The sequence below is a fragment of the Microcaecilia unicolor genome, chromosome 12 (genome assembly GCF_901765095.1).
Source record: "Microcaecilia unicolor chromosome 12, aMicUni1.1, whole genome shotgun sequence".
NCBI classification, from domain to species: Eukaryota; Metazoa; Chordata; class Amphibia; order Gymnophiona; family Siphonopidae; genus Microcaecilia; species Microcaecilia unicolor.
In genome coordinates this window covers 65,075,106-65,097,307 of record NC_044042.1, presented here as the reverse complement: position 1 = coordinate 65,097,307, position 22,202 = coordinate 65,075,106, and the positions used below count along the sequence as shown (strand labels likewise).

Here is a 22,202-nt window from a genome sequence, read left to right as displayed (position 1 = left end):
CATTAGGCTTCCAATGGAATCCCAGTATGTGTGAAAGTGGTGGGAGGGGCTCCAATGCTGATTTGCTATTGATTTTGTCGTAGGCGGAGCCGACAACCTTCTCTGTGGGCGGATTGGGCAGGAAGAATGGATACGTAGAATCCAGGAACGGATATGGCGGTCAGCTGGTAGTTGAAGAGCTGTATGGTGGCCCAAGGAGGTTGACATTGAGGAGGTTATTAAACCTCCTCGGTTGGCACTGAGGCATGGCCCTGCTTTATTTCCGGCATTATCTCAAGCTACCGAAAGAAGTTTGCACGCTTAGGTTTCGAAGCTGATAGCCAATAGGGTTCGCGGGTGCACTCGTGTACGAGTAGACGTCATGACGTTTGTTCTACGTAGTGCGGTTGCGACGACTGTGACCGTGTTGGCTTGGGCTCGTAGAACTACAACTTGTGCATCCTCTCAGTTTACTTTTGTGTCTTCTGCACAACCGAGTGAGATTGGAACGATGGACCTGGGGTCCATGAGGAAGAGTTATCGCGAAGACCAGGAGGTGAGCCATTTCTAGTGTACTTATAGAGAACTACAAGTCCCAGCGTGACCCTAAATGTCAAGTTAGATACAGGGTCGTCGAGCTCTGTCATCGCCTTTAGGTCAATGCATTTTGGGACTTGTAGTCTGGGTGTCCGGGCCATATTTGACCGTCGGAATGACCGAGAGGCCTCCTGTACTTCAAAAATAAAGTAGCTGCTAGTTTACCCACAAGTCTGTTCCATGAAATTTTATTAATTTATAATGGTACAGGGATAAGGGATGCAAAGTACAAGGAATAATCCATTAGTCAAATCAAAGAATAACAAGTCTGTGCATGTACCATAAATGTAGACATAGAGGTGACACACAGTAAGTACCATACATGTACCTCATTCCACCACAATATCACTTTGTATTATTCACACCATGTATTTGTTCATACCGGAATCGGCTAACGCCGTTAACGGTAATATGTAAGCCATATTGAGCCTGCAAATAGGTGGGAAAATGGGGGATACAAATGTAACAAAATAAAATATGTAAGTTGCCTGGGCATTTGGGCGATATCTTCTAAACGTGAATAAATACATACATTCCTTCTACGTGATGATTGTAACTAAATCAAATCAACCTGAACCCTGAACCCTGGGGTGCTAGAGCAAACTGGAAAACTTTTACGTAGTAACAAATTCCTGGTTTCTGATGGTATTCACCCATAATTATGAAGGAATTGAAACACAAAACTTGCAGATCTGCAACTAGCCCAGGCAGTGGTGTGCTGGTAAAATTTTAACAACAGGCTCTCTCCCTGGTCCACCTACTACTACTACTACTACTACTATTTAGCATTTCTATAGCGCTACAAGGCGTGCGCAGCGCTGCACACCTCTGCGCCCCCCCCCCCCCCCCCAAAAAAAAAAAAAAACATTTGCAGACCTGGCTATACCTGGGGAGAAAGCGTGCTTTCAAACAATCCTTACATCCAAATTTACCATCTTTTAATGTAAAAAAAAAAATCCTTTATCCTCCATATTTTAAGACACTGCCTACCTGCTGGATAGTAATGGCACAAGGAAAGCAAGTGAAGACTAACTCAAAATAACCTGGCTGTTCCTTAGATGGGCACTAGTATTACGATATTGCAGATGCGACCATATGATGACTGCGGTTATGCTCCACTAATAAGTTAAAAGATTAACTGGATTTTTTGAAAGGATTATATAAATTTAGGATGCAGGACTAGGGACACACACATATTTAATCAATATCATAATTTTTCTTTTAGGGTGGATAGTGTTCACAATGAGCTCCTTTTATTATCGACCAGATAGAGATAAGAGTTTTCAGTTTTGGCCCAGTATAATTTATCACAAGAACAAAATATAAGAAAACCAATGGGTAGAATTGGGGGCTTATGGCCCATTTATGTTTAAACAAAAGAAATCTGCATGAAACAAAATATTTTTATTTTGACTAATAAAACCACTTGCCCCTGAAACATGTTCAAAACAGAATAATCCATTTATGTATCTTAAAGGTAAACTTCTACAAAACAGATTAAGATCTGATTCCATGTGCCCCAATGAAAGGAGAGTTTAATTCTACTTCCATTTAATTTCAATATATTCCATCATCTTTATAACACCAGGCTTCCCAAGGTAGATTACAACAACAGTTAAGATGAACCCATCAGGAAATAGGATATCCTCACTGAAATTTGGCCATCTGCATTGTATACAGACAGTGTATTTATTTATTTATTTTTTAGCGTAGAAAAATGAGCACAAAATACAGAGTTTAAAATTGCTGTTTCTACCAGCTATAATAATTTTTAAAGATGTTTTAAGTGATATTCAATTGTTATTTCATGATTTTTATATTATATGGGACGCTTTCAAATAAATAAAAATTCTGTCCAATAAGTCAACAAAAAAATCAAAACAAAAACTTTTGTACTCCACCTTTTAAGGCACTGCCTCTCCAATTGAAACAGCTTTAGACTTGTTACAGATGGACAAACAATAAAGAACGACAATGTGGATGCAGCAGCTCATAGGTTTGCTTGCTTTGGTTTGAGTGTACACTAGAGGACAGCTGTGTGGGGCAGTGAAAACAGAGATTAACCAAATTGGCTTCCTTGCTTACCTCCTTGGTCCCGATGGTGTCCTTTGCCTGCCGCGTCCTGCGGAAACAGCAAGTTGAATCAGATTAGGCGGGACGTGGCAGCAGAAAGACCCTGACACCAGCATCCTGTCCTAACCACTGTCTGCAGGTAGGTAACGATCCGGTCCGGAAAACTGCGGCGGGGGGGGGGAGGTTGAGGGAGGGAGCGGATACGGGAGGGAAGAAACTGAAAGGATAAAAAGTTCAATGCATGGGGCAGTGGGAAGGGCAGCAGCAGGGGAGAGAGAATCAGGATCTCAGACGATGCAAGTGGTTTTGGGGGGGGGGGGGGGCAGGGGGTAATGCTCCCCCAAACCAATTTTCACTTAACTTGTCCTCCCCCAACAAAGGGGCCCAGCAACGTCTGCTTCTTAAATTCTTACCAGCAGAGAGGGTAAGGTGCATTTCTGTCGCAACGATCAGCCCAGCAGGGCTCTCCTCTGTCCTCTCTGGCAGAAAATCTCAGGACAGCAGCGGGGCAGCCAAGTTGAAGTTAGTGTTGTTGGGTACAACTCCACAACCAGCTGGGCTCTGATCAGGAGCGCTGCCGAGATGAACTGCAAGCACAGGAACCTCTTGCTTGCAGTTTAGCACGAGGAGGCAGGGTTGCCACACACCACGCATGCACCAATATTAGGTGACAGCTGGTGTGTTTGGGCATGCGTGCCTCCAGCCTCCCGCTGCAAATAGTGGAAAAAAAAAAAGTCAAGTCCCGACTGACAGCACAACAACCGGCTCGCAAAATTGTTCAAAAATTAACAACCGGCTCTAGCACACCACTGAGCCCAGGTCCTCTGAACAAGCTGTGCCACTCATGAATTTGCTCCCATTGCATGCAGAGAGGTATATTTTGATTATCCAAGGGAAAACAATCGGAACTACAACTTCAGGCATGCAACGAGGGAGGGCAAAAACCAGGAGAGGCTTTGCATGTTGGGTTAGCCAGAGGTGAATTGGCAATCCTGCATAAAGACTGAAGGGTAACCAATACACTTAGTTTTAAAAAAGAGACTTTAGACCAGTGAATATGGTATCACTTTCTGGGTAAAATAATGGAAGCTATTGCTAATATAACAAAATTAATTGTCATGTCTATAAACATCACTTAGAGGGGCATAATCGAACAGAAACGCCTATCTCCATGGGCGTTTATCTCCGAGAACGGGTCCGTGAAGGGGCGGACCGAATCGTATTTTCGAAAAAACATGGACGTTTATCTTTTTTTGAGCTGGGCGTTTTTGTTTTTCAGCGTTAATGGAAACCGAAAACGCCCAGCTCAAAAACGAATAACTCCAAGACATTTATTCGTGGGAGGGGCCAGGATTCGTACTGCACCGGTCCACCTCACATGCCAGGACACCAACCGGACACCCTAGGGGGCACTTTTACAAAAAAAAAAAAAAAAAAAGGTAAAACAGCTCCCAGGTGCATAGCACCCTTCCCTTGGGTGTTGAGCCCCCAAAATCCCCCTCAAAACCCACTGCCCACAAGTCTACACCATTACTATAGCCCTAAGGGGTGAAGGGGGGCACCTACACGTGGGTACAGTGGGTTTGGGGGGCGGTTTGGAGGGCTCCCATTTACCAGCACAAGTGTAACAGGTGGGGGGGGGGGGATGAGCCTGGGTCCACCTGCCTGAAGTCCACTGCTCCAGTGACCTGCATACTGCTGCCAGGGAGGTGGGTATGACATTTGAGGGTACATAAGTACATAAGTACATAAGTAGTGACATACTGGGAAAGACCAAAGGTCCATCTAGCCCAGCATCCTGTCACCGACAGTGGCCAATCCAGGTCAAGGGCACCTGGCACGCTCCCCAAACGTAAAAACATTCCAGACAAGTTATACCTAAAAATGCGGAATTTTTCCAAGTCCATTTAATAGCGGTCTATGGACTTGTCCTTTAGGAATCTATCTAACCCCTTTTTAAACTCCGTCAAGCTAACCGCCCGTACCACGTTCTCCGGCAACGAATTCCAGAGTCTAATTACACGTTGGGTGAAGAAAAATTTTCTCCGATTCGTTTTAAATTTACCACACTGTAGCTTCAACTCATGCCCTCTAGTCCTAGTATTTTTGGATAGCGTGAACAGTCGCTTCACATCCACCCGATCCATTCCACTCATTATTTTATACACTTCTATCATATCTCCCCTCAGCCGTCTCTTCTCCAAGCTGAAAAGCCCTAGCCTTCTCAGCCTCTCTTCATAGGAAAGTCGTCCCATCCCCACTATCATTTTCGTCGCCCTTCGCTGTACCTTTTCCAATTCTACTATATCTTTTTTGAGATACGGAGACCAGTACTGAACACAATACTCCAGGTGCGGTCGCACCATGGAGCGATACAACGGCATTATAACATCCGCACACCTGGACTCCATACCCTTCCTAATAACACCCAACATTCTATTCGCTTTCCTAGCCGCAGCAGCACACTGAGCAGAAGGCATATTTTGTGGTGGGAGGGGGTTCGTGACCACTGGGGGAGTCAGGGGAGGTCATCCCCGATTACCTTCAGTGGTCATCTGGTCATTTAGGGCACTTTTTGTGGCCTTATTCGTGGAAAAACAGGGTCCAGGAAAAGTGCCCTAAATTCTCGCTAAAAACGCATATTTTTTTTCCATTATCGGCGAAAGGCGCCCATCTCTGATCGGCAGATAACCACACCCCCAGTTCCGCCTTCACCACGCCTTCGACACGCCCCCATCAACGTTGTCCGCATCCGCGACGGAGTGCAGTTGAAAACGTCCAAATTCGGCTTTTGATTATACCGCTTTATTCGTTTTTGGGAGATAAACGTCTATCTCCCGATTTGGGTCACAATATAGGCGTTTTTCTCTTTCGATTATAAGCAGGTTAGTAACATAGTAGATGACGGCAGAAAAAGACCTGCACGGTCCATCCTGTCTGCCCAACAAGACAACTCGTGTGTGCTACTTTTGTGTATACCCTACTTTGATTTGTACCTGTGCTCTTCAGGGCACAGACCGTATAAGTCTGCCCAGCACTAGCCCCGCCTCCCAACCACTGGCTCTGGCATAGACCGTATAAGTCTGCCCAGCACTATCCCCGCCTCCCACCAGCGGCTCTGGCACAGACCGTATAAGTCTGCCCAGCGCTATCCCTGCCTCCCAACCTCCAGTCCTGCCTCCCACCACTGGCTCTGGCACAGACCGTATAAGTCTGCCCCGCACTATCCCCGCCTCCCAACCTCCAGCCCCGCCTCCCACTACCGGCTCTGCTATCCAATCTCGGTTAAGCTCCTGAGGATCCTTTCAGGATAAACATCACTTAATAAACAAAAACCAGCATGAGTTTAGCAAAAGGAAGTCATGCCCTATTAATATATTAGAATTCTTTCAAGGTGCATGTAAATATGGTTAAGTGTGTTCTGGTCAATACAATGTATCTAGATTTTCAGAAAGCATTTCATAAAGTCACTCGTGAGGGTTTCCTGTGAGACAGTATCCTCTTGTGAGCTGATTAGGCCTTCTGTTTGTTTCTTATCTGTTAAAGGGTCAGTTTATTCCCCAGTGAAGAAAAGTGAGTAGTGGCATGCCCCAGGGATCTGTACTGGAAAAGGAAGCAGTGAGTGAGGTGAAGTTTGCAGAAGACAAGAATTATTCAAAGTTGTAGAAGTACAAAGTGATGTATAATGCTGAACTTCATATTAGGAGTTGCCATGCAGGTCTTATGGTCTTTATGGACAATATATTGAAATTATCTGCTCAGTGTGTAGCACTGAGAAATTTTTTGGCAGTGAATAAAACAGAGAATATTGTAATGCATCTGAATGGATCCATAGTGCTCTTGCAGTTTGAGTACTTTGTGTAGTTATAAGTACATAAGTAATGCCATACTGGGAAAAGACCAAGGGTCCATCGAGCCCAGCATCTTGTCCACGACAGCGGCCAATCCAGGCCAAGGGCACCTGGCAAGCTTCCCAAACGTACAAACATTCTATACATGTTATTCCTGGGATTTTGGATTTTTCCAAGTCCGTTTAGTAGCGGTTTATGGACTTGTCCTTTAGGAAACCGTCCAACCCCTTTTTAAACTCTGCTAAGCTAACCGCCTTCACCACATTTTCCGGCAATGAATTCCAGAGTTTAATTACACGGGTGAAGAGACATTTTCTCCGATTTGTTTTAAATGTACTACACTGTAGTTTAATCGCTTGCCCCCTAGTCCTAGTATTTTTGGAAAGCGTGAACAGACGCTTCACATCCACCTGTTCCACTCCACTCATTATTTTATATACCTCTATCATGTCTCCCCTCAGCCGTCTCTTCTCCAAGCTGAATAGCCCTAGCCTCCTTAGTCTTTCTTCATAGGGAAGTCGTCCCATCCCCGCTATCATTTTAGTCGCCCTTCGCTGCACCTTTTCCAATTCTACTATATCTTTCTTGAGATGCGGCGACCAGAATTGAACACAATACTCAAGGTGCGGTCGCACCATGGAGCGATACAACGGCATTATAACATCCTCACACCTGTTTTCCATACCTTTCCTAATAATACCCAACATTCTATTCGCTTTCCTAGCCGCAGAAGGTTTCAGTGTGTTATCGACGATGACACCCAGATCCCTTTCTTGGTCCGTAACTCCTAACGTGGAACCTTGCATGACGTAGCTATAATTCGGGTTCTTTTTTGGTTGCTTCATCTCAGAGAGGATGGAATGGCTCCCCTATGAACAAAACTAAAAGCTAAACTCTGAGCTCTCTAGCTTGGAGAGGAAAGGGCTGAAAAGGTGGTGTGATCAAGCAAGCCTTCCCAAACTTGCCCTAGGGACCCCACACCCAATCTGGTTTTTAGGATATCCACAATGAGCATACCGAAGTAAATTTGCTTATACTGAGTATCCCAGCATATGCAAATTTATTTCATGCATAATAACTCTGGATATCCCAAAATCCCAACTGGCTGTGGGGTCCCTAGGACAGGTTTGAGAAAACTTATAGCAGTTTAGTGGTCGAAACACTTTAACAGGGAACAGTTACTTACTTTTTTAGTTAGTATTAGGACTGGCGACACTCAGTGAAATTAATTGGTAGTAAGTCTTAAAACAAATTTAAGAAAGTACTTTTCAGTCAGTGCATAATCAAGGATAATTAGTTGCTGAGGTTGTGCAACTATACTATTAACCTTGACTACAAGTTTCTGGAGGATAGGTCCATTAACAAACCGGTAGATATGAGAAGGGATCACCCCACTAGGATGTACCAGGTTCTTTATTACTACTACTACTACTATTTAGCATTTCTATAGCGCTACAAAGCGTACGCAGCGCTGCACAAACATAGAAGAAAGACAGTCCCTGCTCAAAGAGCTTACAATCTAGTAGACAAAATAAAGCAAACAAATCAATTAATGTGTAGAGAGGAGGGTAGGTGGAGGCGAGTGGAGACAAGTGGTTATGAGTCAAAAGCAATGTTAAAGAGATGGGCTTTAAGTCTAGATTTAAAGGTGGCCAAGGATGGGGCAAGACGTAGGGGCTCAGGAAGTCTATTCCAGGCGTAGGGCGCAGCAAGACAGAAGGAGCGAAATCTGGAGTTGGCAATAGCGGAGACGGGAACAGATAAGAAGGATTTATCCAAGGAACGGAGTGCACGGGAAGGGATGTAGGGAAGGACAAGTATGGAGAGATACTGGGGAGCAGCAGAGTGAGTACATTTATAGGTTAGTAGAAGAAGTTTGAACAAGATGCGAAAACGTGACCTGTATTGGTTACTGTCAGAGATAAGATGGTGAGTTCCACGAACGTCTGACAATGCTTATATTCTTAAGAATAAAGCATTGAAGATATAGTGAGTACTGCCAGTCATTGGGCATGCATTTGCAGGCTGTGCACCCCAAGGGGGACTGTAAAATGTAACAGCCCAGTTTGTTAATTAATAATAAAAATATTTTTACTGGTGTTCAGCACCACTGGCTGGACAGCTCCTGTAACAAAGGATAACTAGTTCAGAGTCTAAAACTAATAATATTTTTGAAATGTTTGAAAGGTGCTGAGTGATGAAGGAACTGCTGAGAAACTATTCAGGTTGGCCCTGTCTAGAAATGTGGTTGAGCTAATGTCACAAACTGCAATGAAAGTGCTTTAGCAAATCCTTCAAATATCTCTGTGCAGGGAGCTAAAACCTGATGATGACATGCTAGGGCTGTGTTCTTAGTTTAGCACAGAACTCCATACAGATCAGCAGTATTTTTGTTGGCTGGATAACACAAGGCAGCTGAAATAGCCCACTCACCGTCTGGGCAGGCTTCCTGTAGAAAACAGAGCAACAGCTTCTTCTTATCCACTCACAGGCATTTGAGGAAAACCAGCTTGCTTCTCTGGACCCAATCGAGCAGTTCACTACATGGTTACAGGAGGCTGTAGACTGCCCCTCTATTGGAGAGGCAAATGCGATGTGTTTGGCTACTTCTACCAGGTGAGAGCACCAGTGACATGGGTTTGGAGGTGATGCGGTGAGGGAACTGCAGTTCTTTAGGAAAATATGCTCAAATCTTATTGGAATGAGATGGACTATCAGTATATTCGGGCTGAGAAAGTAACCGGCTCCTTCAGCACCAGCTGCTAGTGATGCAGACTGGCTGGAGCATTTTGGTCTTTATCTGCCATCATTTACTATATTCATAGATGAAAGATATGCAAATATTAATTTAAGAGGCTGTTCTATAAATTGGTGCCTCATTTTAGGCACCAGAAAGGGGTGTGCTTAGCGCCAAGCTGCTTTGGCACACCAACATATCAATGGCTGGTGTAAGTTGGCGCCTCTAAGTGTACCAATCAATGTGCACAGCTGGTGTCGCTTGGTGACATGTCCTTGACGTGTTTATGCTCTGCCCATGTTAATGCCCCCTTGCAGTTGTGTGCTGTGGGATCCTTTTACTAAGCTGCGGTTAAAAAGTGGCCTGCAGTAGTGTGGGTGCATGTTGGGCCTTTTTTTTTTTTTTTTACTGCGATTAGGAAAAGGACTTTGTTTTTAATGGGCTTGCACTGAAATTAAAACTAGCACGCACCTATTTACAGCCTGAGCCCTTACTGCCACCCATTGACTTAAGAATAAGGGCACATGCGCTACCCGCACAGTAACTGCTGATTACTGCCAGGAACACCCTCCCCGAAGTAGAAAATAGAAAATTATTTTGTACCACAGGATTTGGTGTGCGCCAAACTCAATTGTCAATAGTGCTGATTTGGCAGGTGCACTATCTGCGTGTTAGCCCTCCCACACCTTAGTAAAAGGGCACCTATGTGAATTAGGTGCACTGTTGCCAGAATAGCACTTGGCACTTAACGTGAAGTTATTGGCACCAGTCAAAGGCGTAAATGCTAGTATTCAATGAATTTGGCATGAAGTTTATAGAATGAAGAACAGGAGACTGTGTCCTCAAGGCTTGGGCAAGTACTTCCCAGAACCTTGACTTTTGAAGCAAGAGGGGCTGATGGTTTCTGGGGAAGTTGCTGCTTTTAAGTGATTCTTTCCATCTGATTCTTAGGGACGGGAGGCCCTCTGCTCGCACAGTGCTTCTGAAGGGAGTTGGGCAGGAGGGATTCCGTTTCTTTACCAACTATGACAGCAGAAAAGGAAAAGAACTGGTGAGGCCTCTGCCCCAGATTTATCTATTCCAATTCTCTAGAGAGCAAGGTGCATGTGTGTGTGTGTGTGTGTGTGTGTACTTGGCACAGATGTAATTCCTGATGTCATTCTAAATATGACTACATGTATAACTGTGACAATACATGCATGTTATTTGCAACTTATGTATTTTCTCTGATGCTTCAAGTTTGATAGTATGTGTGTTTCTGTATACGTGACCATGTGGTGGTACAGTTGTGTTCTCATATTTGATTATGGTACATAAGAAAAGCGTAGGCTTCCTTCTGATAATTCACTCCCTATCTTTCAGGCCTCCAACCCCTGGGCATCTCTTGTCTTCTATTGGGAACCTCTGAATCGCCAGGTAAGTCCTTTTCCCTGTACCCCATTCTAGGGATGATAGTGTGGGGAAGGGAAACCTCCTCTCTTCCTCAGCAACTCTTACTTATCAGGGCTGCCTTAGCAGTAGCCCTGGTAGCACTATGGGTTGTACTGTGGAGAACTGAATGGCCAGCAGAGCACAGGATTCACAAGCTTTTCTTTGTAATCAGGTGCGGATTGAAGGGCAGGTGGAGAAGGTTTCCAAAGAGGAATCTGAGCATTACTTTCACACTAGGCCTAAATGCAGCCAGATTGGAGCAGCTGTGAGTCGGCAAAGTGAGGTCATTCCAGATCGAGAGGTAAGATGACCTTAAGCCTTTACTGACCTTAGGAGTGGAACTCATAATGTCAGACCCTTTTATTCCTCAGTTAAGTCCCCCCTTCCCCTGCTTTCCTAGCCTTTTTTTATGGAAATAAGTTCCACTTTTGTCTTTGCAGTATTTAAGAAAGAGAAAGATTGAACTGGAAGAGCTGTACCAGGATAAGGAGATACCCAAACCAGAGTCCTGGTGAGTGCTGAGGTCTGCTCTTTGAGGTAGAGGAAGGGAGGAAGAATGGACTTTGCAGCTATAAAGAGAGTTTCGAAATTACCCAAGTACATTTTATCAGCAGAGTTTGCCCCAGCTTTCAAAGTAAAGGTATGAGCATACCTTACTCTGAAAATTATCTTAGGAAAAGCACCACCACCACTCATTTACAACTGCTAGTTTGCATAAGGGGATTTTACAAGAAAAAGTATGTGTGTGCAACACTGGATCCAGGATAACCCTCCCACTTACTGGCAATAGAAGAATATGTTACACTCTTTGATGTTAGAAGCTAGGGATGCTGGTCTTGCCTTGAAACGTGGGAAACAAGTTTTGATTGTATGGGAGGCCTAGATCCAAACTTTACCACCCAGTGTATGTAGTGGTATATAATGAATTGCATATGTAGTCCTCCTTATTTAGATGTTTGATAGCTATGAGGGGTTTTTTTTCTCTTCGAGGGGAGGATGGGAGTTAGAAGTATTGGGAGGAGGTAGGATTCAGCATTGTAAGACTGTAGAAGGCTAGAAGAACTCAAGCCTTTTCAGTCATAATATTCAACAGATTTGAAGTAATTCCTATACAGGATAGAACATTTTTTTCTATTATCAGAAAATATTGATCCGAATTATTTTTACTATACCATTTCTGCGTCAAAAGATTCCCTATTAAAAAGTATGGGGAGAATTCTATATATGGTGCCGAAAAAAACTCATGGTTTATAGAATATGCATACACCCGTCCCCATGGCTAAAATTTAGTTGTGGCCAGTTACACCAACTAAAACCTGGTGTAAATGTCTGTACTTAATCGTGCAATTTTTAGGAATGCCACTCCCCCTTTTGAGATCCGCACATTAGAATTTATGTGCACCACTTTACAGAATATGCTTAGAAAGTTGTGCGCATAAATCTTATTTGCCAGTTAGTGCCGATAATTGTTTATCGCCACTGGCTTGTTAATTAAGTTGCGTGCGCAATTTGACCACACGCAACTTTACTTGCCATATATAGAATTCCCCACTATCCCCTGGATTCTGTACAGCACGACTGCACACATAAATCCAATCATATTCTGGATTTGCACAAGCAACTTAATTAACCAACAAGCCAGTCAGCGCTGATAATTGCCACTTAGCAAGCAATTGGCATTAATTAGAATTTACACGCACAACTGTCTCTCTAAAGAGATGCATGTAAATTCTAAGGTGCATAGCTGAAAAGGGAGCGTGGCTATGGGCGAGTCATGGGTATTTCTAAAAACTATGCGCATTGTTATAGAATATACCTGATCTGCACATAATTTAGGCATCAGCATTTGCACCAAGTTTACTTGACGTAACTTCCCGTGACTAAAGTTAGTCACGTGGATGAGCACTCAGCATATTCTCTAAACTGAGCGGAAATGTAGGCATATTCTAAATTTAGGCGTACTTTATAGACCACATCTAGGCATATTTGCTTTCCATGCTGATTTTTTTTAGTCGTGGTATATATAGAATCTAGCCTTATGTGTGTAAATGCAGTCTCTTCCTAAACTCTGTGCTAGGAACTTCTCTCTTTCTGTGGGTAAAGTGAAGTCTCTAGTGGTACTATGCATGGGAATTTATCTGTGCACAGAGTAGGCAATTTTCTGAAAACATATTTTTCAGGGTAAAAATCCTTGTTTAGAAAATGAGCTGTCCTATGGATGCTGCATAGCTGTGTCTGTATGCATGTGGCATGTCTGGCTTTGCATGTGACTGTACATAAAATTGTGCATGGGTCACTTCATGCCTCTGTCTGATTGCACATGGAAGGAAAACAGAAGGGAGTGGGGAACTTAGGATGGCTCTTCAGAAACCACAACTTGATAAAATGCAATCTTTTATTCGTAGTTGAAGACTTGGCACGGCACCATGTTTTGGCATAAGAGCCTGCCTCTGGAGTCTTTATCGGTAATGCGAGTGTAGACGGGTCAACTACTGTATCAGTAGGCCTATAAGCTTAGGTGAAGATGCAGTGAGCTGTATTTTCAAAGTACTTAGACTTATAAAGTTACATAGCAACCCATGAAACTTTGTAAGTCTAAGTGCTTTAAAAATGAGCCCCAATGTCACCTCTGGAGAGTACCGGGTAAATTTGTTCAGAATCACGTGCGCCTATGATTGCATTCTTTTGTCTATGTGCCTGCATATGTGTTTGAGGAGCTCATAATTTCAGTTTCCGTGGAAAGGAATGAAGGAAAGTTGCATTGCTGGCAGTGACTGGTGGGGTTTTTTTTTTTCAGAAGCTCCCAGGTCTCTGGATCACATCCATTTTCAGAATATATTGGATTTTGGATATGTGAAACTCCTGGCTATTGCATTTTTCTCAGTTTCTCAATTTGTCTGTCCTAGGGGTGGCTACACTTTGAAACCAGATGTTCTAGAGTTCTGGCAAGGACAAACGAACCGCCTGCATGATCGTATTGTCTTCCGTCGTCTCCGGGAGGGTGATGCACCTCCAGGACCCATGACACACCATGCTAAGGGAGACTGGGTGTATCATAGACTCTCACCCTGAGCACAGCACTGGGAGTAGGTCCTGGCCATTCAACACTGTGCAATTTTTATCCCTTTCCTTGTAATTGACCACTTTATTTTTTTTTTTTTTGCAGAAGTATAATATGATCATCTTTCAATGTGATTGGATAAACATGCAATTTTTTTTTTCCTATTACAACCTATGGTACTTACCGTGATTTCCAAAGACAGTGGAACACTTTTTGGTTTGATTTGCTTGGCCCCTTCCATCTTCACCCCATTTCTATGCTCTCTAGTTGCTGATATAATGTTGTATTGGGCAAAATACTGGTGGGGCTGTGGCCCACCCCATTCTGTTCTCTATGTTATCATGTCTGTAGTGCCATATGGGTACCATGACCCTGCAGCACTACACAAAGTCCATGGAAATAAAGGATAATCTGTCAAATTAAGTGTGGTAATCCTTTCTCACCTTTTATGTGTCAAAGTGAATTTTTGTCTTCAAAAACTTTTACCTGTTTACAAACCCTGGTAGCGCTTGGCGGTGCATTAATGCCGACAAATGGGCTGTGTTGGCATGGCCCTGTGGCTTTGTAAATAGGGGCATAAATCTATAAGGCACTAACAGTACCCTGTTGGACTATGGGTTTTTTGGGGGTCTTTAAATAATTTTTTTTCTTCATTAGCATATTAAGGAGCCCTTTTACTGAGGCTCGAATATGGCCTGCGGTAGCCCCAACACAGGTCTTTCCTGTGTGCTGAGGCCACTTTTAGCGCTGCTGGTAAAAGACAGCTTTTACTACTTTGCTGATAATGGCCATGTACTAATTTCCCATTAGCATGTGAGCTCTTACTGCCACTTATTGTGTAGGCAATAAAGGCTCAAGCGCTCACCAGCATGTGGCATTATCAACATGCTCACTGATTAGCATTGCTGCACCCACTCTCTGTCCCCAAATGCCCCCCCCCCCCCCCCCCCACCACTAAAAAAAATTATTTTTTTTTAACGTGTGGGTGGTGCATGCCAATTCCAGAACCACTGTGGGATGCCTGAGCAGGCCCTGATGTAGGAAGCATACATTTGTTCTTACCACAGCTTAGTAAAATGGTCCCTAAGATTCAGACTGAGTTATTTTTAATTTCAGGATCTAAGATTTCTTAGAATGATTAGATGAGGGCTTTCAAAAGAATACAGAGTCAGAATGAGAATCCCAGAGTAGGGAGTTGCACAGGGATGGAAATTTCACCCATCCCCACTGGAATTTAACCCATACCTACCTGTACCCACTAAGATCCATTCCATCCCCACAATAATCTCCTCTGTCCTCACCCATACCTGCAAGCACCAATGCTATTATTTACTTGCTTACAGCCCTCTTGTTTTCTCCCAACCCCAACTGCCTCGCATGTTTTTTTTGGATGGTATTCAGTATTCAACCAATGAGTGTTCCCAGTCTCAGTCTGGTGTTCTAGCTGCCTGTCTGGCCATCCCATTGTAACTAAAGTCCATACCTATGGACTTCTGCTCAGCTCTCTACCCCCAAGATTGCTATATGGGTAAACAAGGTACAAAGGGTGAGTATTAAGCCCCAGAGGTTGCTCTTGTGAGTTTATGATCATGTGGAGCAGGAAATACCTCACAATTAACAATGATGGTTGCCCACAATTACTGGCTTTTCCTGCAGGGGGAGCCCCAATGCCAAGCTACAGTTCCTGGGCTGTCAGAGGACAATCTGGCTTCCAGCCTCTAAGCTGACAGGAGTTGCTGTTTTTATTCTTAGCTGTGTTGACTTTGAATTGGGACTTGTCCCAGTGAAACTGTGGCTAGATAGCCTTTGCCCTCTGGTTATAACTTTTATGGCTTAAGTGTAAACTGTGCTTAGAAAGCTGCAGTCTAAACCCTGGAAAATGGAGGATTCCAAGCAGAGGACATACAAAGTCCTGGAGGAAAGGAGGATTAAATACAGGGGACATTAAAGCCCTGGGGCAAGGAGGATTGAAGGCAGATGACATAAGCTCTGGGGCAGGGGTTTATGCCTGTACGTCAGTGATTGTACTGCAGTCCATGTTATTAACAGAAAGGCGGTCTATCAAATCCTATTACCCTTCTCTTCTGCAAGATTCCTACTGCTGCTGCTTACCACAGATGGGAGGGGAAAATCTATACCTGTTCTGAGCAGCTACAGCTAAAACATTTTTAATTTTTTAAATTATTTATACTTCCAGCAGGTTACAAATTAACTATTCATCCAAACTGCACACCAGAAACATCAGAGCATGCCATTACACAAAAACCTTTAAGCTGTATTGGTGCTTCTCTCTGAGCTTAGGTGTGCTGCTTACAATCTTTTATCATCTCCCTGCTGGATTCTTATCCAAGGTGTCACATCTGTTGAAACTTTTTTTATTTCCCCCCCCCCCCCCCCCCCCCACACACACACACTAAGACCCATATTTTACAAGCCCTATTCACATTTGATAACATGCATAAACTAGCAAAAGCATTTATCTTGCATAAATGTCTGACCCCATTTTACAAAGCAAGGATAAACATGTCTTAAGAGACAAGGGCCTGGCAAGTTCCTAGATGTTTATTCCTCATTTCAGAAGGGGTCTAAACGTCTTATGTCCTAAAAGATTGACAGTAGACGTTATTCCTGCTACCAAGCACATTTAGGATTTGGGTAACAGCTTCTAGTGAACAGCACTCCACTGAAGAGATTGGAGGTGGGGTTTGGCCCGTTAATCCCCCAGTAGTTTTTGTTTCCAACCCCCCCCCCCCCCCCCCCCCCCAATGCCAACTTGGCAAGGGAAACCAGCATTGTGACAGCATCAGATAAAAACCTAGTTATGTCTTTAAGATTGCAAAGATAACCAGTTAGGTTGCTATTGTATAACACAATAGGGTATGTGCTAGTTTTGAACCTGTTGGTATAAATATTTATTTTTCTTTAATGGATGCTTCTGCTGCAACATGTGGTACATAAACATCCATGTCTTCTATATTTTAGAACAGGCTGTAAGGCAGATTCACTGACCTGCAGGTCTCAATTCCTACCTCTACAACCTGTCTAAAATGGGGCTGTAACACTTTAGTACCTTTCACACTACCCCTCTTCAGATTTGTTCCAAAAAGGATCTTGTGCCCTAATTGCATATACGCCATCCCCCTATGCCTAGAACTATAAGCTTTTAATACATATGTCACCATTTCTTGCATCAGTGCTGTCCACATCTGAAATTGTGGTTCTGCATCTTGAACTCAGTACTTTAAAATTTCCTTCATACTCAACAAAACATCACTTAGGTTTAGAGCATTTCTGATCTTTTTCCTCCCCCAATAGCAGAATGTCATAAGCCCATTCTATATCTACATATCTACATCTCGTTTATTTAAGACTGACTCAACTTCTCATAGTGCTCCCGAATATAAATTTTCCATTTTCGAGTATTCTAAAAAGGAGTTCTTAAATGTATCTTATATTTAACACGTACATCACTGTCCCACGTTTTCAAATTGTAACCTTTTGCTTTGGTCATGTAGGCTGTATGCAGTAACTTGATCTACCTCTCTTGAAATGCTGTATCTTTGGTTATTACTTGAAAGCAGTGGTTCCCAAATCTGTCCTGGAACGCCAGCAAATCAGGTTTTCTGGATATCCACACTGAATATGCATGAGAGAAATTTGCATGCAGTGGAGGATGTGCATACAAATCAGTCTCATGAATATTCCTCACAGAAAGCAGACAGAAACAAAAAAAAGGCAAAGATCTGCCACAGAAATGGCAAATCAAAAGAAAAAAAGGAAGACTAGAAGCTCAGCAGATGCTGCTGCAGTTCCTGTGTACTAATTGTGACCTGGCTGAGGTGGTTGTAGGACTACTTTTAGGGGTTCACTTTGCTTTTTATACCCCTATTAGTTTTTTTACCCCTGACGCAGCCTGAGGGCGAAACGTGGCCACGTCGGGTAACTTGTAATAAACCACTTCTTCTGTTACCCTCCTGTTCTATTTTTTTGTCTTTTTTGATCTGCTTTTTTTCTTTTGATTTGTCATGAATATTCCTTGCAGATATCCTGAAAACCTGACTGGTTGAGGTCCCCCATGACAGTTTTGGGAACCACTGATGTAAAGATTGTGAAAGTCTGTATCGGGTCAGCCCTTCCCAATGTGAGTCCCAGTTCTCTACTTTATTTATTTATTTCAGGTGCCTTGTGGTCATGAATGTCCAGTGGTTCATCCTCCCAACATAATAACTTACCAGCATTTTCCAAAAACTTCTTGTCTAAGGTACTATACTCCCATTGCCCCGATGTGCTTGAGTAATCAAGGCACAATAGTGCCGTATTTGAAGGTAGGAGAGGAATTGAGTATTTGGTCAAAGGCAGCAGTCTTCCCCCCCCCCCCCCCACATCACTTATTAGACACCTGGAGGGGCATAATCGAACAGGGTGCCCAAGTTTTCCTGAGGGTGTCCTCGCAAGACGTCCCTGTGAAGGGGCGGGGAGACCTGTATTATCGAAACAAGATGGGCGGCCATTTTTCGTTTCGATAATAGGGTCGGGGATGCCCTAATCTCAACATTTAGGTCGATCTTAGAGATGGTCGTCCCCGATTTTATGCGATAATGGAAACCGAGGACACCCATCTCAGAAACAACCAAATCCAAGCCATTGGGCTGTGGGAGGAGCCAGCATTTGTAGTGCACTGGTCCCCCTGTCATGCCAGGACACCAACCGGGCACCCTAGGGGGCACTGCAGTGGACTTCAGAAAAAGCTCCCAGGTGCATAGCTCCCTTACCTTGTGTGCTGAGCCCCCCAAAACCCACTCCCCACAACTGTACACCACTACCATAGCCCTTAGGGATGAAGAGGGGCACCTAGATGTGGGTACAGTGGGTCTGTGGTGGGATTTGGAGGGCTTACATTTACCACCACAAGTGTAACAGGAGGGGGGGATGGGCCTGGGTCCGCCTGCCACTAAAACTACTCCAGAGACCTGCATACTGCTGTCATGGAGCTTGATATGATATTTGAGGCTGGAAAAATATTTTTAAAAATTCTTTAGGGTGGGAGGGGGTTAGTGACCACTGGGGGAGTAGGGGGAGGTCATCCCCGATTCCCTCCAGTGGTCATCTGGTCATTTAGGGCACATTTTTGTGGCTTGGTTGTGAAAAAAAAAAAAGGACCAAGTAAAGTCGGCCAAGTGTTCGTCAGGGACGCCCTTCTTTTTTCCATTATCGGCTTAGGACGACCATGTGTTAAGCATGCCCCAGACCCGCCTTCGCTATGCTTCCAACATGCCCCCGTGAACTTTGGTCGTCCCTGCGACGGAAAGCAGTTGAGGACGCCCAAAATCAGCTTTCAATTATGCTGATTTGGGCGACCCTGGGATCAGGACGCCCATCTCCCGATTTGTGTTGAAAGATGGGTGCCCTTCTCTTATGAAAATAAGCCTGCTGATGTTCACATAGCCCAGTTCCTGCCAGTTTTGAAAAACAAAATGCCTTGTCCTCAGAGTGAAATCTGGATTACTAGCTAAGGTAAGAAACGGAGTCACTTGGGGTGATATTTTGCCTTTTTCATTCCATCACTTCCAAGCCATCTGAAGGAGAATAGCAAAGACTCAAAAGGTTCACTGTCTATAGACTTTATCCTCATCACCAGCGTCTGGGCACGATCTGGCTTCGGTCCATGAAGTGGGGCCCAGAAAGTCACAGGGGGCTTGTTTGGCCCGTTGTCTGCGGCCACCTATCTGCTCATCCGGGCTGATGGCTTCTTCTGAGTTGAGGGTCTCCCTCCGTCGTCGGCCTGCTGCTTGGTTGATCACTGGCTGTTGGACATTGCGGTGGCAGCGTTGTCGTTGGGACCTCTTGTAGAGTACATCGCCTGGTGAAGTGCCTCGTCTCCTGAGGTCTTGCCGATTTCAACTGCGACATCGGCCTGGTGTGACTCTTTGCTGGTTCCCACTTTTGAATCAGCTGTTCTCACTGAAGATCTTAGAAAGTGAGCGGGTCGTGGAGTGGTCGGATAACGGAGCGGACTTCGACTGCCATTTTCGCCATGCAAGGCCAGCTTGATCTTTCTGGATGGTTTACATCTACTCCAGCCCAACGGTTCAGCCTACTCCAAAGTTTCTACATATCATCTGCAGTCCTTCCTAACAACATTTCCTGGGACCATTTTAGACTCTCTTCCCTTTCCCCCCTTTTTTTCTTCTCACCCTGTTCCTTCTATCCTCTCAATTTTAATTGTAACCGTTTCACCACTGGTCTGGCGCTAGCCTAATCAGTACATTGTAAGCCACTTTGAGCCTGCTAACATGTGGGAACAATGTGGGATATAAATGTGCTAAAATAAATAAATAAATGCCATGTAGCCTGCATATAAAAATGTACTGGGCGATGGACTTCCAGTCCTGAGAAGCATAACCTGCAGTGGACAAGCTTACACCTTGCAATCATTGCTCCTCCTGTGAGTTTCTGTTTGAGATCCTAAATATACAAATCTTGCACAGCATACTGTTTATCAGGTTGAAAAACTTTAACTAATATTCCCTCTAACAAGAGGGTGAACCACTCCTCAAATAAGGGCAATAGTTGTCATCCAGGAGATGGTCTTGCAAGTCCACTGTTAATAAAATCTCACTCGAAAAACTTCCACAGTCAATCAAAAATTGTGCTCTCAGTCAAGCATGAAATATAAATGCCCAAACTACTAGGGATTTAGCATCTATTTGTCTTCAATGGTTTGGTGAATTTTGCAGAACAATTCCTTTGGATTATGCATTTTTGAAGTATAATGAAGATTCATTGTGGAGAACAGTAGTTTGGACATTTAGGAGCCCCTTTTACAACACTGCGGAAGCGCTACAGCGGCATTGGCGCATGCCAATCCGGCAACCCACCGCGAGAGCCAATGGTAGTGCCATCCCCATCACTTACTATTTCCAGCGTGACTGGAAATATTTTTCATTTTACTGCTGGGGGCTTACCCAGCGGTAATCGGGCACTGCCGGGTTAGCTCGGGAGCCCTTATTGCCTCCTAAATAGGAAGCGGTAAGGGCTCCCCTAGGAAATAGCTGTGTGGTAAGTACAAACTTGCTGTGCGGCCATTTCCTTTTTTTTTTTTTTTAAACACTGCAGTAAAAGGGGCCTCAGCATGTGGAAAATCCACACACTGACGCCACTGCGGGGCCCCTTTTAAAGAGCTTGGTAAAAGGGCTCCTTGTAGTTTATGCTTGACTGAAAACAATTTTTGACTGGAAGTTTTGGATACCTTGTTTTTTGGGGTGAGATTTTATTAACAGTGGACTTGCAAGACCAGGATAACAACTATTGCCAGCAAAAGATAAGAAAACATTTTTACATCTATGCAATTCAAGGGGGCATTTCGAAGGAGGGATTAGGGTGTGCTTAGCACTTGGATGTTTTACAGCCATAATGGAACAAAACCAAAACATCTAAGGTAAAAACTTCAGAGTTTTGGTCCAGAGCTGTTTTTCTAACAAATAAGACACAAAAAGGTGCCCTAAATGATAGATGACCACTGGAGGGAATCAGTGGTGACTCCCTCTTACTCCCCCAGTGGTCACTGACTGCCTCCCACCTCCCAAAAATGTGAATAAAAATAGTACTCACCAGCCTCTATGTCAGCCTCAGATGTTATAGACAGGTCTATTAGAGCAGCATGTAGGTCCCTGGAGTAGTGTAGTGGTGGGTGCAGTATACTGTAGACAGGTTGATATAGGCCTATACCTCCCCCTACCTGTTACATTTGTGGAAACTATGAGCCCTCCAAAACTCACTAAAAACCCAGTGTACCCACGTATAGGTGCCCCTTTCACCCATAAGGGCTATTGTAGTGGAGTACAGTTAGGGTAGTAGGTTTTGGAGGGCTCAGCAGACAAAGGAACAATGGTAAGATGTGTACCTGGGAGCATTTCTATGAAGTCCACAGCAGTGCCCCATTGCTCTCCTGGGATGTCTGGGGGGACCTGACTGCTAAAAATGCATCCCAATGGCTTGATTTTGTGTGTTTTTAACTTGTGCAGGTTTTTTTGAAAATGGCCTAAAAAGATAAATGCACAAAGCACAAAACCTGGTCAAGATGATTTTACCTCCTTACATATAAAAAAGGAATTTTTCCACTCCTATTATTTTAATTATCTTGTACATGCTTCCAATGAGAGAGTAGCTTTATATTTGAGGAGTAGTATTTTGCTTTGCCCATTGAGTGATATATAGACACAAAACCCAATGTGTGCTACCCATTCAGGGCAATGGAGATTTTAAGCCAAGTTGGAAAATGCTGTATTTGCTCTGTGGGCTCAGAGGGGTTTGCAACCAATTGAGCATTTCCTTGGGGATGATTGATTGATTTGGATTTATATACCACCTTTTTGAAGGAATTCACTCAAGGCGGTGTACAGCAAGATTAATTCAAATGTAAGCAATTGACAATTACAGCAGTAAAATTATTCAAATAACAAAACAAAGGGGC

At 43.9% G+C, this 22,202-nt stretch overlaps 1 protein-coding gene across 1 annotated transcript; it reads left to right on the top strand.

Moving 5' to 3' along the window:
- Window positions 1-103: 103 nt before the first annotated feature.
- Window positions 104-14,152, top strand: PNPO (pyridoxamine 5'-phosphate oxidase). The gene is made up of 7 exons (XM_030221711.1): window positions 104-535; window positions 8,992-9,116; window positions 10,189-10,288; window positions 10,600-10,653; window positions 10,841-10,969; window positions 11,109-11,179; window positions 13,575-14,152. Exons 1-7 carry the CDS (start codon window positions 362-364, stop codon window positions 13,738-13,740), a joined length of 819 nt encoding a protein of 272 aa, XP_030077571.1. The 5' UTR covers window positions 104-361; the 3' UTR covers window positions 13,741-14,152.
- Window positions 14,153-22,202: the final 8,050 nt, after the last annotated feature.